Source organism: Corvus cornix, chromosome 1 (assembly GCF_000738735.6).
Source record: "Corvus cornix cornix isolate S_Up_H32 chromosome 1, ASM73873v5, whole genome shotgun sequence".
NCBI lineage: Eukaryota > Metazoa > Chordata > Aves > Passeriformes > Corvidae > Corvus > Corvus cornix.
In genome coordinates, this window is record NC_046332.1 from 102,671,049 (window position 1) to 102,690,741 (window position 19,693).

The 19,693-nt window shown below is 36.0% G+C and overlaps 1 protein-coding gene across 5 annotated transcripts in view; it reads right to left on the reverse strand.

Moving 5' to 3' along the window:
- Positions 1-19,693, reverse strand: part of ADGRG2 (adhesion G protein-coupled receptor G2) — a 59,775-nt gene that overhangs the window by 4,553 nt on the left and 35,529 nt on the right. For all 5 annotated transcript variants that reach the window (XM_039551195.1, XM_039551202.1, XM_039551177.1 and 2 more), the window contains exons 9-27: positions 19,085-19,152; positions 17,432-17,505; positions 16,566-16,605; positions 16,411-16,445; positions 14,981-15,063; positions 14,298-14,358; positions 13,107-13,795; positions 11,323-11,521; positions 10,857-11,013; positions 8,658-8,807; positions 8,321-8,443; positions 7,140-7,185; positions 6,931-7,034; positions 6,211-6,335; positions 4,487-4,755; positions 3,659-3,758; positions 3,068-3,342; positions 1,475-1,576; positions 562-714 (exon numbers count right to left, since the gene is read on the reverse strand). In XM_039551195.1, the coding sequence (XP_039407129.1) occupies positions 562-714; positions 1,475-1,576; positions 3,068-3,342; positions 3,659-3,758; positions 4,487-4,755; positions 6,211-6,335; positions 6,931-7,034; positions 7,140-7,185; positions 8,321-8,443; positions 8,658-8,807; positions 10,857-11,013; positions 11,323-11,521; positions 13,107-13,795; positions 14,298-14,358; positions 14,981-15,063; positions 16,411-16,445; positions 16,566-16,605; positions 17,432-17,505; positions 19,085-19,152 (2,853 nt within the window). The remainder of the gene's footprint in view (positions 1-561; positions 715-1,474; positions 1,577-3,067; positions 3,343-3,658; positions 3,759-4,486; positions 4,756-6,210; positions 6,336-6,930; positions 7,035-7,139; positions 7,186-8,320; positions 8,444-8,657; positions 8,808-10,856; positions 11,014-11,322; positions 11,522-13,106; positions 13,796-14,297; positions 14,359-14,980; positions 15,064-16,410; positions 16,446-16,565; positions 16,606-17,431; positions 17,506-19,084; positions 19,153-19,693) is intronic.

Below are 19,693 nucleotides of genomic sequence, written 5' to 3' on the forward strand. Positions count from 1 at the left end.
ATATTATCCTGTTGATTATGTGCTGCCTTCTGACAGCATAGGCCAAGAAATGAGGACAACACAGCCTCTCCAAGCATGTTCATCAACTTCATAATAAACATTCTAGTTGATGACATGACTTCTTAGCCTCAGCTCTTGATCAGTTGGGAAAAATACCTCAGGCGCACAGGAGTAATGTTCTCTGAGTTTTGCTTGACTTAGGGTTTTATACGTTACAGATTCGTAAGTTATTTTTCAGTTTGAAAAACTGATTGTCTTTACTGAGAGCTCAAGTCAGCAGCATGACGTGCCCTGCAAGAATGTGAAGAACTAGATTATGTTCACCGAAAAAAAGATCATTTTTCAGTAAGTATAATCAGTGGTGATTCATATCTAGTTTTCTCAGCAGACAAATAAGCCACAGCAAATTGCAAGTGAAATTGAGCACAGTGCTACTTGCACCTGCATTTCAACTTCTCTGGAACAGAGCAGAGGGCAGTAATTCAGAGGATAGTACTATGTTAGAACAAGAAGGATGGAGAATTTTGCCTCTGAAGAAATACTGTTTTGCAGTATACTTACCATTTCCATTTGCATGGACTGAATAATCATTATTCATTAGCAGTGTTGTAGAGTTAGTGGAGTTACTGTTTGATTGTAAGGAATTGGAAGAACTGGATACTCCTTGATTTACAGTCTGCTTCTTTAAACCATTTGTAGCAGTTCTACTCCAGTCTACAACAGATACATGACACCGAAAATAACACAACTCATACAAGCACTATATAAAAATATAGTTAATAATGCAACTGAATTGATATAAAACCAAGACTTTACACACTTCTTGCAGTATTCTAGACAGAATTATACTCTCCTAAGAATTTAATGACTCTTGATGTTTAAAATTATTTAAATCTAGTTCCTTTTCTCCTGTCCCTTTTTAAAATACAAGCAGACAACTGTCACAGCTTTACAACTGCAGATCAGATCAGAAAAATAACTAAAGTGCAGTTGATCCTCTAAGCGAAAGTGTGTAAAAAGTATATAGCTTTACAAGATGACAACTACTGAGTAACAAAATAACAAAAAGTAATTAATGTCTTTTTTGGTTTAAACCATGTTTCACTTTGTTTCTGTGGAAGCCACTGGTAAAACTACTGCTGATCCAGAAGCTGGAACAAATCTTACCGTTTCTAACTGACCAAAATCTTCTGCAAAGACATGACTTTACCCTGCAGTGGAAGAGGTCAACTCTTAGCAGTTAACAGCTTAAGGCAACAGCATGTAAACATGCAAGAACTGCACCAGCTACCCCCTTTAAAGAGTATCATTTTGGAGGTTTATTGTATCTTGGATAATAAACTGGAACTGCAACTGCAGCAATGTGATTATTTGCCCTCCCTTTTTTTTTTTTTTTTTTTTTTGGGTAACTATTACAAAATACCAGGAACTTAACACTGAATATAAGGATTCAGAAGTTAAAAAAAAAAATTACCTGAGTTTTCAGCCAGCCTGAATTTCCCACAACAAAGATATCTTCTCCACTGTTTGCGGACATTCTCTTTCGTTACACAATAGAAGATGAAAATGAAGAACCCTGCAAAGGAATAACATAGAAGACTGTTGCAAAATTCACTTTTACTACTTCTTAATGAACAACGCTTTCATTTTCTTTCATTTCTTTTTAATTTCTACTAAAAAGTAATGATACCTTTCTTTGCTGAAAAAGTTTACAACTCTGAACACTGCAGCGTACTTTTTCCTCACATAGATTAGAGGAATCATACACACAAAAGAAAAAACAAAAAATACAATCAAATGCATAAAATGCATACAGTTTCCTTCTATCAAATAAGAGGGGAACAATTCTGTTGATCTTGAAATTTACTTAATGCTTTTGGAAAAGAATTCATAATGTCAAAGAGAAGGTGTGATACAACACTGTCAGATTTCTATGAAGCTTTTTTAGCACATGGTGTGACACTGTTACATCTTTTATTAGCAGCTAACCTGTTACCACCAATGCTACAAAATTTTGAGCACTCATACAAAGAAAATAACTAATTTCTAAAATAATAACAATAAATGGTACCCCCTTTACCACAATTTCAAATATTTTCTAGAAGGGATGGTGCTCATCCATTTACAGTCTCCTTGTCTTTTTCTCATTCACTACTAACTGACACAGGGTGGCATCTAACTTTCCCTGCTTAAAAGTTCATCATAATTGTCCCCCTTTAAGGGAAAGCGGCACTCAGTCTTTGCACAATTTCCAATCTGCAGGGGGAAACAGCTGTATTAGGTTTAACATGAATAATAAATAATAGTAAATCAACACAGCAAATAGGGGAGAGGTGTATACACTGAACTGCAATTTTCATTGCTTTAGTCTCTCTGGGAAATCGTACAGTCAGTCATCTAAGTGCCATTTAAGCAGTTTGGATCCGAACTTCAGAAGTGCAATTCAGGTATATTTAGATAACTGTGGACAGCTACAATATCTTCTATTTATATAAAAGCCTTTGCAGCAACTCTGCTTTTGGATATGTCCAGTAGCACCCTGGCCTTTGCAAAACTTTATGTTTTCATATCTACTTCCCTTATGTTCTTAAGGACTATATAAGCCATGCTTAGAAGTTGGGTCACTAACTTTCAGATGTTGCAGCCTTGCCTGTCTCAATGACCCTTTGGTGAATGTCAAACCTCCCCCAGAAGCTTTAGGGGAACTGAAGAAATGATAGAATTTTCACTACATTAATTGCATTATAACATGAACACTTAGAGTAACTGAGTATTCAAAATTCATCTGTTTATTAGTGAAACACAGTCACTTCCAGGGATATCTGGTTTCCATACACTTTTAAAACGATAATATTTATAAATATACCATATGTATATAAATAGTACCTAGTTTTTCGGTACCTTATCATAATTGCATAAACTGCATTTTAGTATTACAGTAAATAATTAACATGTTACAGTACATACCAGAGTTAAATTTGTATTGCTGAATCAAGAAAATGGGATTACAAAATGTTTGGTTTGTTATATTATACTTAGGAGGCTGTTACATGGAGGACAAACTTACCTTGCAAAGTGTTGAAAATGGTAAAGAGGTAAGTAAATACCTCATTTACTGTGAAGAAAGCAAACCCCCAAGTAATTCCCAACAAGAAAGTGAGGCCAGCAACACTCCTAAGGTCTTGGATGCTGGTTTTCCTTTGAGCACCGAGTTGTTTTTTCTTTTTGATACGACAGAGCTGGATCAGCACAACAATGAACATGCTGATATTGATCAGGAATATCAGGCAAAAGTATCCCACAGCAGTAATATAGAAGACAATTCGATTTTTGATCCAACAGCTAGAACAAAAGAACAGTCTGTCAACTGTTATGAGAAATAGAAATTAAGTGAAATGAACATAGACAAACTTTTTGTTTGTTGCACATGCAAACCATTTTTGCCTTTTTAGAAAAAAAGTATTTTTTTGGCCAAAGGATCCAGGCCTTCATATAGGCAATAAACCTAAAACACATGAGATATTGTAGAGTTATGCCATTTCAAAGGACTACCATTGCTTCCTTCCCTTCCCCACCTTTACTCTAAAGAAAAGCAGTTTGGAGGATCTTCTTCCATCCCCCACCCCCACGTCCCCAAAAGCACCTCCCTTTAACTCACAATTCATCAGGTCCATTTATTGAAACCTTTCCAGTGGTTATAAGTCCATAATTATCTGGTGATACGGCCAACACAATGGACACAACTACTGCTGGTAACCCTAAAAGATTATGAACAAACACATACGTAAAAATCCTAACAGAGACAGTATTATGAGGACTTGAAATTATTATATTTTTCTATGAAATCTACAACTTGTTTCTGAAATTTATCTGTTGAGTTCTGCTGACTATTAGCTGTCTGAAAAATTGCAGCATTCAAACTGCTCAGGAGCACAACTTGCAAACAAACAAGAACAGTCCTCCACAGCCAGCTCCAAAACTTTCTGAATAAACCAACAAATACCATTAGTCTTGAAACTGATTTAAAATCTCTTACAGCATGACAGATTTTCTTTCTTACATATGCTTTAAGAAACATTTAAGAGATAAAAATCAGGCCCAGAATCTCTTCATCCTCTATCCAGTTAGATCTGGTTTTGCTGATTTTTGTTAGTGTAGTGGTTTGGTCCTGCTAACCCATGACAGTTAGCAACGGTGCTATTCCAGAAAGGGAATATATATACTCATTGGCATTTATTCTCAAAATAATGGAAGCGTGCACGCTCAAAATTGGTTCTATTGTACTAGCACAAGGAACACTTATTATCACTTTGCATTGCAGAAGCTTCATTTCTGCAGCTGGGGGGACTCCATGACTCAGAAAGGTGGAACACATATAACATTTAATGATTGCCTAATTTTCATTTCTGACCTGTGTCACACTCACTGCAATACTTGATAAGAGGATTTATCTATTTAGCATACAAATGGAAAAAAAAATACATACCCCAACCAACAATGCAAAATTTAAGAATATATTTCCGTACATAGGTGTTAAAGACTTTCACAAGGGCCAGATACATGTGGAAAGCTTCCAGGCCCATCCAGGTGAAGGAAACCAAGAGGAAATAGTGAAGTAACACTGCAACTGCAATGCATAGACCTCGGGTATCATACAGTGCAATCCATGAGTCAAGGAGAAAAACTAAGTTGAGTAGAAGTAATGCAGCACACAGCTGAATAAGTATTTTGGAGGGGTAGTCTCTCCGGATTTTCCTAAAAAAAAAAAGCAAATTAGTGAGATGACATCAATTGTCCGTGGATCCCTGGCTTACTTCCTCTCTTGCAGTCCTTGGCATTCACAAAGGCCAGGAAAAAGAAAATGTTACATTTTCTTTCATATACAATGCTTTGTGTGTTGCATTTATACACGGAGAGAATAATTCACAACATATTTCCAAATTCACGGTCTGTATAAATAACGTTTTTAGAAAAGGTTACATAAATACCAACAATAACTTGGAGATTAAGTGTTTAGTGCCATGGTTATTTTTTTGTTTTACATTGTATGTTGGAATTCTTGTTACATTGCTACCCAAACCCAAAATGTTCCTTATTGCTAAACTAGATCAAGCTTTTGACTGGACATCTAAAGCCTTGATAGACACAAGTCCCAGTCTTAGAAAAATGAGAGAATAAAGAAAGAATACAAATGCTTTTAAAAATGATAAAATTCTGCACTGCTTTTTATATGTTGTATCTTAAATACATTCCTTCACACTTCTACTATGATAATCCATTATAAAATATTTCAGAGTGATACTTCTTCACGTCTTACTGCATAGAGCCTCATGATAATTCACTTGTTCGTAAGAATAACGTTTCTGAAGACTGAATCAACACCTTCCTGGTGAACTGGACAAATCTGTGCTGTTGGAGTGAGAGCTCCTCTGGACCCAGGCCCAGAGGAAAGCCAAAGCACAGGGATTGAATTAAAACCTTTGGATAAGCTGAGATACATGAAGTCACACCAAAGTGAAACAGAAATACAGATTTTTAACTTTTAGTAGAAATATATGCAAAGTGCTTTAAACATTGAAAAGCTGCAGCAAAGAAATCTTAAACACAGTTCTTACTGCAGCAGAGTTACCTTTTCACAGAATTTCTTTACTTTAGACAAAACACAGATAGAACTATACTGTTCACATGTTTTAGATAAACAATTAGATTGTTCACATAAACAAGAAGAGCTGATAGAAACTATATACACAAATCTGGGTAATAGCTGTGTAATAATTGTGTAAGATTTATGACTATTAGAATTAGACCAGGATAAGTTAAGAAAAGAAAAACTAGAATCATGTGTCAATTTTATTGGTCAATTAACAAATATAATCCACACTTCTGTAAGTTTAGAAAAGAAGAAAAAGAAGAAGCTGTTTTTCTACTTGTTTGCCTGCTGCTGCTGCTGTTATTGCTTGGCCTTATTATGTAACCCCTTTGAACTCTGCCTTCAGAAGACTATGAGACTATGAAATAAAGAACTTCAGCAGGACAGCAGCCTCCTGCTCTTTCACCCTCATCAGCAAAGAGAGAGTATCCCATCAAAAGCTCAACGCTGTGCATTGTTTGCGGAGACAGAATCCTTAATTTTTGAAAAGGATTTCGCAATGAAGGCTATAATCAATCCCAGTTGAAGAATAATGGGAGCTTAGTCGAATGGGTACTTACTCAAAGGCTATGTAGGTCACAAGAGTAACAGAAAGAAAAATTGCAGAGAGGCCACAGCCTATATATGATATAAAAGTCAGTACCAATTCTTGTGTGGGATTCAAAGGAGTCTTTCCATACAAGTCCTAAAACAGAAACAGAAGTTAATTTCAGAGAACATGTTGATTTAATGGAAAAAGATAAAAAACCACCAAAATAACAAAAATACAACTTTTCCTCTGCACTTAAAAATAATTTTAAAAAAGGAATTCACTCTTTTCATCATGGCTCTTATAAAAAGTTAGATGAAAAACAAAAAAGCCAATCTAGTCTTGTAAAGAGCAGGGAGCTGGACTCCATGATCCTTATGGGTCCCTTCCAACTTGAGATACTATTTTATTATTCTATTACTCTAATTGTGAAAACCCATTTGATTAAAACCCTGTTTTAAATTTGATTTATCCTAAATTTTATTTCCTAGAATATAAACAGCTGTCTAAATGTAAAAGCTGCAGCACTTGAGAATTTTTTTTCCTCCAGTGGAAGTCATGGACTCCCATTTAACAAACAGTTTAAGCATAGTACAAATAGCATACAATTAGTCATAACACTGAAGCCAGCAGAACTGTGTATTATTTATTAGGTAGTATGTGCTTATTGAGTCCTCACTTACTTAAGACAACAGAAGGTTAAATGTGTTCTTAAATAAGGGTAAGATTGCATAATTTTTAAAATACTTACCATCAAAACTGCAAAACTTGTGAGATGGTTGCATGAACAGACTGTTTCATTTACCCTACTTTCTTTAACTATGCAACCTGCATATGACCAGCCTCCATGTCCATCTGTTAAAAAAAGCAGCTTTGTTATTCATTAAAGGCTTTACTTATATTAACATGAATTAACATAGCTAAAACACCACAGCATCTTGGGTGATCTCAAGTACTTACCATTTTTATTGAAGTCCCAGAAAACACATCTAACCGTTGAATTATCCTGTTTAGGAGTAAAAAGAATAAAAAATCTTACTAAACTGTGAGTTTAGGATTGAATGATTTCTGAATTATCTACAAAATGCTGTCAAGAATAAACACTGTATACAGCAAATCTGCCTGATCTACGTGAATGCAAAATTAATTTAGGTGCATAAAATGGATTAATATTGCAAACTGCATGTAAAAATATGCTGAACAAATTTGAAGTCACCATACAGGAGCTAGCTCTTGTGCTTATGCAAAGATTCTGCTCCTGGTAGAACCTTTTGAATGCTCTTTCATTGTCTTCCCACACTATACAACTTCTTGGGATTTCTCATCCTTCTGGACTTCATAACTTTTGAAGTCACGACCACACAGAAAAGGGAAAACCTTTTCATTTACAAATATTTGATCACTTCCTACTATCATGATGTTAAACATTTACATATTGATTTCCCCACACACATACAAATTCCATAAATACCAGCAGTAATACACATTGTTACTGTTATAAACACTGATACTTCTACAGTTATATCTCAAAACTCATTATTATGTCAAAACAAGTAAAGATGTCACTAAGCCAGCTCCTGAAAAAAGCTTCAGGTGCATTAGTGGAATCCCTACATTTTTTAGTTTATAGTAATTTAGGATTTTAAACTCTGTTAAGATATAGAAGACTTTAATCCTTGATGCTCCTTTCAGAAAGAGATGGTGTATAAGAGTCCTAATACGTCTAGATGACACAATCCTGTGCCATTTTCTTAGGGAAAATTTCAGTTTCCCTTATTTTCTGGCCATGTGGCACCCACAAATGTCATGACTGAAACATCTTCTCTAACAAACCACACTGTCAGTCTTCCATCTAAGAGTTTTTATTCTTTGTAGAATAAAACAAAAGTGTAAGTAAGAAAGATAAAAACTGGATGCATACGTGATAGAGCAAAATTACCTTATCTTATTTGAGAACTAAAATGTATACCAGTGGTAAATAAGCAAAAAAGAGTGATTTTTAATGTCCAGATGAAGATGAAATGCCCACACTAGTAAAGCAGAACAAACTCACTGGTATTCTTAGTACAGTGTTTCCACTACAACAGCTTCAGTGGAGGAAACAAAACTGTACTTTAAGTCTGCCAAAATGTAAATCATACCTGATTAGGCTTGATATTCTGCAAAATGACAGTAACATTTGCCTTTAAGTTGCTAATGCTGAGGTTAGCAACACTTGATGATACTACACTGCTGATTAAAGATGCATTCTTCAAGGACAGATCCTGGAATGACAAAAAATGTGCCAGATTTTAAAATCTTAAAGGAAACAATAGTAGAGTACAGCATCCACAAGCTCATTTACTATGTGGAGTAAGCACTGGACAAAAATAATTACTTTTTAAGTCAGAAGTTTTAAAACATGTTTTGTGGGGAAAAAAGATATTTTGCTCTAAGCTTGAGTTTAAAAGCCTTATGAACAGTGGGCCAAAAAAATACCTGAAACACAGTGGTCTTTTTAAAGAAGTTGAATATAATTCTAGAAGCCAAGTCCAACTCCTCAGTGGGCAAATTTGCCAGCAATGATGAAGGAAGTGTAATTGATCCAAGAGTATTTAAATTCTGAATTGCTTGAACTCCTAGAGAGATCTGAAAAATAAACACCAGGATTACGCTTCGTTTCAGTCTCCAAATAAATAAATTATGACTTACTTTCAGTTTAAAACTTCAAAATAAACATCTCTTTAATCACTGTCACAAACTCACTGCTGCTTTCATTCCTCTCCTGCTCCAATGCATGAATAGCATTGACAGGACTGAAAAGGATGCATCCCATTTCAGGTCTGCCTACCGTTGAAAATAATCTGGCTTTAAGCATTTGCCTACACGGACATGACACACCACTCTGTGTTTTGCATTGATTTGGAAAAGGTGAAGAGCAACAACCCCGGTAGGTTTATGTAACTGTGTAGGGAGATCAACATTTCACAGCATGAAAGCCTGCTAAGGCCAAGAATTTTTATACCCTGCAGGAAGTATGTCAGAATTCAGAAAAAGTGTAAATAGCCATTATTTGTCAATACATTTTTAAGTTCAGTAGGTTATGTTTATGTGTAGGTAAGAACATAAACCCTAACTTTTTGATCATCTGGCAAAAATTAAAAATAAACTGGATAAGCTACAATTCAGATAACTCAAGAACTTAGTGAACTAATATTGTACAGAAAGGGATCTGAACTTTCACCCATTTTATGTGCTGTGCTTACAGGCCAGGGTGCTTTGTTTAGTGCAAAATCTCTCAACATTCTTGTCTCACATTAGTCCTTTACACACAAATATCATCACCTCAGTGTTCCTGGGAGATGTGAAACCTTAGTAGTACTGCAGAAAGAAATTATCTGAGTATTCAAAGAATGGCTGTAATAAGAGTAACAGTGTGAACTCCCCACAGTGCCCTAACAACTTGGTTTAACTCTTCTGTTTAGAACAGCACACTCCAAATGTTTTTCACCATGCATCCCCTAAAAGTTTTTGAGCATGAACCCCAATATATACTCATCCAGAAGTTACATGTATGTACTACTGTACTAATATATTACTTAAGTTATAAAACTTTTTAAAGGAGATAAAAAATTATTTTTGGAAATGTATTTTTTATTTATTGATCATATAAATAACATTTTCCCACACTGCAATGGACTGTTGTGTGCACACCCTGAGTACTCAAACCCCACTTTGGAGATCACCGGTGTAGACAGACCCCAAAGAAATCCTGAATCAATTCCACAAAAGCACTCCTGTTGCTCTAGTTTGAAGTAGATGATACTTATTGAAAATTTTCAGTGTTTCATTGCCAGTGCCATGCAATAAAAAATCATTCCTTAGCAAATACCTGTATGTCAGCACTACCACCTCCTAGTCACCTCACATTCATGCACTATATATTGCTAAGAAATAGAAAATAACTCAAATGTTAAACATTTACATCATTTTCAGTAACACAGAAAAGTTTCAGTACTACTTATGTCTCACAATACATTAAGCTATTTTCTTCTCTGAGGAGGCAGAATATCCCAAAAATCTGTCCAAAACTTTCCATCTCTCCTTGATTAAGCCTCCTAGGCTGGTATTGTCCAAATTGTTATTTTCTCTGTCAGGAGGGAGGTTTTGAATGAGGTAAAGGGGATCCGACAAAACTTTCGAAGCACTTCTTTCTTGGTGAGATGCCATCAGTGACAAACATCTGAGCATCATTATCCAAGCAACATACATGGTAGTTCTTTCCTGGAACCCTCTGCAATTATTTCTTTCAAACAGATGAAGCCATCTGGCAACATTCCTTGACAAATTTCAGCACTGTCATGGTGGCTGAACAAATGACTCATAATTCAGGGGATTTGAGGCAAAGTTATTCTGCCAAGCACTTTGTCCATTCTGGTGTTCTAGCTGTAACCTCTCCAACAGCTTATTAGTTCTGCCAGTTTCTGCTAAGTCAGCTGCTGTTTTACACCTACTTACACAGTTGAAAATTAAAGGAAAAATTATGGAGGGCTTAAAAAAAAGTCTGAAAATAACACGAACTAAATATCCTGAAACTGACATAAACAAATAACAAACTCATGTTCATATAAATATAAGACCATAAACACTTTAAAAAAAATATTTGAAAATTTGTAAGTATTGTAAGCATTTTGTAACCTGGAGATCAGCTGAGTCCTGGACAGCAAAAGACATTTGGTTGGAGCGGATTCTGTTGGTTTTGACAACTGCCAGAGCCAAGGAAGGGGAGACAAATTCAGCAGATGATGTCGATAAGTTCAGTTTTAAGCCAATATAGTCCACCAGTTTTATAATTCTGTCAAATAAAAAGTATACTTAGTATTACCAAGCACATACATCCAAAATTCTGAGGCAAGTTATGGTTATGGAGCAATAATCCAAGTGTAGTGTAAAATGCTCACTTATTATGGTGTCAACACAAAAAAACCCCAACGTTTTCCATGGCATTATATTATAGTACAGCTGGTAACATTAGAATGCTTGTCCTTCCATTTTGAATAACTACATTAAAGAACAAGAAAAATTCTTCTGGATTATGAAAAAGCGAAACTTGCTGAAGACATTTTATCAAGACATCCTGTAATCTATTGCCAAAATGACCTACCTGTTAGAAATTCGCAGTGGTAATGGCTGAGAAGCAGTGAGGATACCGCTCACCTCACTAACCATCCTTTCTACATCTTTTGGCTCTACTTTTCCAGCTGCTAAATCATTTTCTATTTTGGACACAATTTGCTCAGCTGTGGCAATACTAATGGTAGTGTGTTCGGGAGTTGTATTTGTAGTAGCTGAGAGAGTTTTTCCTGTGACAAACAAAAAGTTAAACATTCTGTTCAACAAATGAAGTAAGCTTGGAAAAGCAGAAAAATTAAACAGTTCTGTTGATCAAAAAACCATATAACTACTTGTAAGGTTTCTCAACGAGTTATATAATTCCTCCCTATCAGCTACTTTGCAGCGAGCAGTAATTTAAATCTCATGAAAACATAAGGCAAGGTTTCAAATTGCCAACATTAATTTCACATTTTATTGATTTCAAAGTTCCTCACATCAGACCATTAATATATTAAATAACCTATTATTTTGAATTTTTAGCCACTGAATTTCTGAGAGTGTCAGAAATTTGAAAAGAAGCTTATAAAGATGTGTACAATCTTCATATGAAAATACATAGCCAGTAACAATATTTCCCATCAGTAATAATATTTTAAGGACGATCCAACATTATTTTGCGGTATTTTAAATATTAGAATAGTTTAAAAAAAAAAATCTGCCTTTCTCTCTGACTTATTTTTTTTCTGTCCAAAAAGCATTTGTTCTATTGGGAACTTAGCACAGTACCTCCCTATGACAGTTATAAACCAGTGTGTAGGGTGAGGTATTACCACAGCCAAAGGCATCAGAATGTATTTTAAAATACATGCACATCAAATGAGAGTTGTCTCAGGGTTTTCACATAGAACAGAATCACAGAATCATTAAGATTGGAAAAGACCTCCAAGATCATTGAGTCCAGCCTTTGACTGAACATCACCTTGTGAACTAGACCAGAGCACTGAGTGCCATGTCCAGTCGTTTCTTGAACATCCCCAGAGATGGGGACTCCACCACACCCCTGGGCAGCCCATTCCAATGTTTAACAACCCTTTCAGTGAAGAAATTCTTCCTGAATTCTTCCTGATGTCCAACCTGAACCTCCCCTGGGCACTCCTATCCTGTCACTGGTTGCCTGGGAGAAGAGGCCGACCCTCACCTGGCTACAATCTCCTTTCAGGGAGTTGTACAGAGTGATAAGGTCATCCCTGAGTCTCCTCTTCTCCAGACCCTTCCCCAGCTCCATTGCCCTTCTCTGGATACACTCCAGCACCTCAATGTCTTTCTTGTAGTGAGGGGTCCAGAAATGGACATGGGATTGGAGGTGCGGCATCACCAGTGCCCAGTACAGAGGGACAATCGCTGTCCTGATCCTGCTGGCCACACTATTGCTAATCCAGGCTAGGTGCCACTGGCCTTCTTGGCCACCTGGGCACCGCTGGCTCATGTTCAGCCACTGTCAGCCAGAACTACCAGGTCCTTTTCCTTCGGGCAGCTTTCCAGACACTATTCCCCAAGCCTGGACTGCTTCCCAGGGTTTCTGTGACCCACGTGCAGGACCCTGCACTTGGCCTCGTTGAGCCTCTCATACAACTGGCCTTGGCTCATCGATCCAGCCTGTCCAGATCCCTCTGTAGAGTCTTCTTACCCTTCAGCAGATCAACACCCCCACCCAAAGGAATTCACAATAATTGCAAGGTCACCTCTCATATATATAATGTTGTTTAATGAAGTTTCAAAGCAAATCCAGAATATGGCATTCAAAACAAAGAATTATTTATTTGTCATATTTACCTGGGGTCCCACGGCCATCAGCAGTAGAATGAGGACGAGAAGCTGAGACAGAATGGTTGACAGGACTAACAGTAGGGGTCAAAGATATTGTGAAAGGAGTAAGGGGAACAATAGGTACCGTACTAACATTTTTGCTACCAGATATAAGTTGGGTTGTAGCAGGAGGAATTTGTGCAACAGATTTGGTTATAGCCTCAAAGTGGCGATTTATAATTGGAAGTTTGTGGGGCTCAGAAGAAGAAAGTGCAGAATGTTTAGTGAAACCTACAGAAGGAGAAAGTATTGTAAAAGTTTTGTTAAGGTGTACAGCATCAGATTTAATTGAGAAGGCACCACTAGTGACAGATTCTGTTGCAGCTGTGGGAACAGTGATGGATTTACTGGAAGTTATGGAAGAAACAGTTGGCATGGTAGGTGGAGTAGGAGATTCAGAAGAGGAACGTGTAGGGGTAACACTGGTGGAAGACATAGAAGTTTCAGAGAAAGGGTTTGTAAGGGGAGGTGTGGAGAGAGTTCCAGAAAAATAAATTTCTGTGAATGGTGGGATCAGTGGTCTAACTGTGGGGCTTTGTTTAGCAGAAAGTATAGTGGGGGGAATAAAAGAATTAGATTTGAGGAAAGTCTTTTTAGGGAGAGAAAGAGAATGAGGGGAAGGAACCCATATGGAATGAGGTGGCACTTGTATAGTACTGTAAAAGAAAAAAAGGTTAAAAAAATCCATGTTAAATTTAGCATTGTTTCTACTTTAAAGAAAATGAATTATAATAGAGGAATATATATGAATTATATGGACATAATACTAATAATGTGTATTTTAAAACCAATCAGATTGGATGTTTCATGCTCTAATATTTAGAGGGTTCTTACATTCTATTTTGCTGTAGTTGTTAACTAGCAAGTCCATAAATAAATACTGCTACTGTCTTTGCTGCCTGTTCTGAAGGTGAGCTGTTGTTGAACACAAAAGCTAGATGCATCAGGGAAAAAAGTGAAAAAAACAAAGGGATAAGAAGGGAGGGAAGGGAAAAAGGGAAAAAGGGAAGAAACAGAAGTGAGCTACACTGGGAAATGCTGGTCAGCTTTTTCTTGTGGAGTCCTTTCTGCCTATTACACTAAAGCATGGAAGTTTACTCTAGCAAAGTATTAGAAAATTTAGGAAATTAGCAAGTCAAATTTTGTATTTATACTTACTACATCTGTAATTCTTCAGCAGTCAAGGAACAATACTTCAGTGATGAACAGCAGCATTGATCTGAGATGACAAAGAACCATTATCCTTAAGCATAACAACTGCTAACATCATTAAGTAGAATATTTAACCATGTGTATTAGGTCTTTAAACAACATAATTTATTTTGAAGTTTGTTATGAAATTAGTTTTGCAAAACAAAAGAACTCTTGACCAGTCAGAATATTGTCATACCCCTAGATTTTTGTTCAATGCCTGACAAGTTCAGAGTTCTCTTTTTTTTTTAATTTTAAACAAACCAAAAAGCAACACTTTTGAAACAGAGACAAATGGTATGAGCCACTACTCCATCCTGTCACAACATCACTAAGAAAATTTGGCTACTTAACAATCCCTTCAATTCAGATTGTCATTTCAGCAAGACATGTTCTCAGCTTATTTTACACCTAATCCTTTCAAAGTGCACTCTATTAAACCCAGTATTTTATACCAAAATATTTTTGTAAGTTATTTCTATCACACACACCCCCAAAAATCAGAAGGCTGCATTTTTATGTATTTATATTGCTCAAAACAGAAAATATTTTGATCTAAAAGTAAGTAACTACCTTGTCTTTTTAGCTACTTGAAGACCACATGTAAAGACATTAAATTGTGATGAGATTGTGTTTAAAGCACAACTTACCAAGTTGGCTTATTTTTGCTTTGTCTGTTAAACTGCTTATATTCTTTCTCTCAGCCAGCTTCATTATGAAATTGCAGTGTGTACTATAATAAGAAGAAAAAAGCTTAAGGCTCAAGAAACAGAGCTGCCTCCTCTTTACAACACATGAAACGAACATCAAATGCTAAGTGAAAGCACACTAGCACAAATGCTAAGTGTGAAAGCACATTTTTCCTAGGCTCTATCAGATTTGGGCATATTTTTAATGCACATAAACCCCTATTCCAGGCTAATTAGAAGCATAATACATCAGTTTGTGGCACTTGTCCCTTACCTCTACTATGGCGATTCTTAAATGGGGTCCTCCCTAATCAATGTTGGCCATTAAAGAGTTGATAATTTTGTAAAGATAATAATGTAATCTCCACTGCTAGTGTAAATATGCCGGTGTTTATGAAACTTCCACCACCTGGGGAAGACAGCATTCTTTCTTGACTTTAGAGAGAAATTCAGTGACTCATTCAACCATGTAACTCCACCTTTACGACTACAGTTCGACAACTTGAAGCCCTGCCCAAACTAGTGAAGCTCCAGTAAAAATTCTTCATGTTCAGAAAATGCAAACACAGAGATGAATGAAAAGGCTTCCTTCCAGCACATAATAATGAAAAGACTACCCTAGCAACTGCCAGTACATGACATGAGGGTGTGATCTGAATACTTTCTGTCTCTATTATTTGAGTGTTTTGGACTTTTCTTTCACCCTAATCTAGGAAGATAAAGTCCAGATTCAAGTATTTGGGGAAATAAAGTTTCACATTTTGTTTTAGAATACAGTGTTTCCAAGCTGATAATTTTAAAGGACAATTTAATGGTGAGTAGCAATTAAACTGAGAGATTTTATTTTTGTTTCAGGGCTTCCAGGATCACCTCTCCGTAACGGCTTTGCCATTCTGATAACCCATGGTTTCCAGACTCTGAACTGGTTATTTCCTCAGGCTTCCCTACCCCAAGGATGGTTGGTTGCTCAAGCTGAAGAACAGCAACTTGGGAAGTCTCAAGCAAACCCCTCATAAAGATTGCACTGCATTCACAAGTTCTGTAATTCTGGTGCTCTCAGTTATGTGACTCAGCTAATAGCAAGATGCAGAAGAAATACGACAGGAAAGCCTGTGCTTCAGCAGAAGACTGATGAGAAGTACATCAAATACATTTGGGTTAAATGAAACCAACAAACTCTAAACGGTTTTTTCAACATCACGAATGCCAGGAGAATAATGAAATCAGAATTTGTTAACCTATATATATATTTCTCCAGCCTGTTTCTTGAACTCCTGAACTTCCTAGAAAGTTTGTCTTTTTCTTCTGTTACAGAGCCATGCATACTTCACAGATCACAAGACAATATATGAGCTTTTAAATATTTGATCTTTAAAAATTTAGAAACAAACCTCTGGTTTTCTGCACTGCATTCCATAACAGAGGACTGTAATGACAAACAAAAATAGAAAAAAATTGGTTTATAAGGAGAAATCAGGAATGATGCGTTTTCATAAGTAAGTTGAAAAAAAGTTTTCCAAACAGTAACAACAATTGGTAATCTTACCTCACTTACTGCTCGCAAGGTTTTGTTGAACTCTGAAATGCTTTAAAAGGAAAGGTTACTGTTAGGGAGGATTTTTAGTTATGTTTCTAAAAACAATTACAACAATTTAATAAAAAAAAACAATTACAGACAAAAAAAAATTTCCAGTTAATCAGTGATTTTTTTGAAGTCAGGCCAGTTCTAATACTGTAAAACCACATTTCAAAGCATTAAACATTTGAAGAGCTGACTTTTATTAGTCACTACACAAACTAAATTTAAGCCTCTGTCATCACATTTGAACATCAACCCACTGTAAATGTTATTTAAAAGAACAAAAGATAAATCTTAATGCTGCATTTTGACAAGCATTACTTAGAATAGAATTCTAAATTTATATTCAAAGCCACAGAAATAGAACGAGTAAAAAAAAAGCATTTCTTCCACAAACAAGATTTGTCCTGAAAAATCACATCTTTGTGATTTTCAGGACAAGTTTGGGAAATATTCACTCATTCAAACCTCTTCTTATAAAGACAGGGAAAGAAAAAACTCACCAAAATAAAGTCATAGCTATGACTTCAAGAATGTTTATTGGAGAACATGCAGCTAGGAAAGTTCTCTTCTTAATTTCCTACCAGATAGACTGGAATCCTTAAATTATAACAAACATTTGGTGTACCATTTTTTAAAAGAAACTCCAGTGGTACATAAACTAACTAAGAGTATTCTAAAAAATATTAACCTTATGTTAAGGAGCAAGAACATACAACTTGTGAAATTTTTAATGTGCAGGAACAACACAAAATCTGCTCAACACACGGAAGGTCTCACTTCATCTTTTTCAAATATAACAAAGATGTCAATCCTTATTCAGAATTACTTACCTCAGTTCTTGTGGGGCATGTGCTGGAATTTCAATTAATTTTCTGACTTGAGTGTGGGTGGTTATGTTATTAATCTGTTAGAAAAAAGATCCCACGGCTAAGTACAGCCAGTAATTTTTAGTCTTAAAAGAAAATTGTTCATTTCACACATTTTAATAGGCTGAAATTACAAAGATAAGAAGCACATTTTCTCATGAATACCCTGCAACAAATATTTACCATGACATTGTTGTCACAACTTATGGAAGGAACTGTTGATCTAGTATAGACCAAATCCCAAAATCTGATTTGTGAAAGATAGGGGCAAGAGGACAGTGAACTCACCATGTCGTATGTTGGAAAAAGAGGAATTTGGCTTAGTTTGCAACAAAGACAGCTTAGACCAGACACTGAATGAATTTTTTAACTCTAAGTGCAACAATGAGACACGCTCCATAACAGACGTAAGTAACAGATGACAGAATACTGCCAGTGAGAAGTCAAGAACTGCACGAAAGACATGGCAGAACTGAGCTAAATAAGTATGATCTAGCATTAGTGTCTGGGGATGCACTGAGGTTTATCTAAGGGCCCTTTCTATATATGCATTCTTATGCTCTTCTGGTTGCCAGCATTACAGGTTATTTTTACATTTCGTGCAAGCAGCAAGTGCCATGAGGCAAAACATCATCTAACATATGTGGTATTGACTTCCCCTAAGAAATACTCTTCTAAAAAGCAAGAGTTTCAAGACATGGAAACCAGTTTTTCCAGAAGCTGTAGGCATAACGTTACCACGCTAGGACAGTCTCAGTAGGCATTATCACCAGTGAAACACAACATAATGTTGAGGTGGGGCATATCCCTGCCCAAACTCGATGCTCCATGTGCAGCTGTGCAGTAGCTCTCCATGCATATGTTGTTGACTACTCTCATGCTTCCAGGGACTGGCATGTGAAATCTCAGACTGAGGACTAACAAGGATGTGTAGGATAAAGATACAAGGTCCTTTTTTCCTTCCCTCAGTTTCCATCTGTAACAATTAAGCATTGTTGTCCTCATAGTATTATCTTGATACTGAATCATCTATATGGTCCTTGCTGTGCATGACACTGTCCTCTCAAAACTCTCTTCTGTTGTAAAAATGGACACACTCATGTCAGATAACCCTATTGCAAAATTAATAACTCAGTAACCACAAGCCAAAGAACATAGAATGATCATGCAAAAGCATAATTGACAATAAACACAAAAAAATAGAACTATTTATGAGAGTCTCAACATGAATTATTCCAGGATATAATCCAACTTTAATTATGCCCAAATAGTTGCCATCTAACGATGCTCATCTTCTAAAGGCAAGTGCCTGAATTAAACTCCAAAGGAAGATCCCGTGTGCCTAAAGGTAAATTCTTGAGATTACCCAGAGCTTCCCCCTCCTTTCAGTGGCCATGCAGAGAATACAGGTCCTTACTGTAGGAAGTTAACTTAGCTGGAATTTTAAAATCTAGCTGCAAAGCAGCTTTTAAAACAGAGCTGTTGCATCCACTGCAAACAGTATCTTGTACTGCAAACACAGTAAGAATCATGTTATGGTATCAGTATTTTAAGTGTAGACAAAAAAACTCATTTCAACCTTCCTCACAATAAAGTTTTAAAAGAAAGAATACTTACTATTTCTACATTTAGTGATGCATTATTTTCTTCACTTGCCCGAAGCTTTACCTTGCCCACATAGAACACTAAAAGCAAAAGTAAAAAAAGTTAGGAAAATCAATGCTAAAACACAGGATGCAAAATTTTTTGAGAATTGAAGATTTTACTGTCTTGTGTTTTGATACGAAGGAAATAAGAATACTTTCACTAGCTTATCTAGTGTGCAATTGTTCTTCCATCTTATCACCTATTTCAACAAACAAACTCACCCAATAGCTCCATTATTTTCTATATATTTAATTTTGATGGCTGTCCCTAAATTCCTTCTAGTTAATCTATTCCCAAAACAGAAAAACTGCACTGTGTGTTACTATTAATAGAACTCCATAGCATACTTGTTTCTTGGGGTTTTTTTGTAATTGTTATCTGCAATTGTGTGCCTTTGATGAGAAACCAAAGATCAAAAGTACAATAGTCTCAACACTACTTAACCTTCCCCCGTTTAATATTTTTAGAATTCATATAAAATCTCTCTAAATTTACAAGGAAATTTATTACAGACCTAGCTTTTACATGGCAACTAAATGCTGCTTCATTACTCAGAGTATAAAATAGTTGGACAAGATT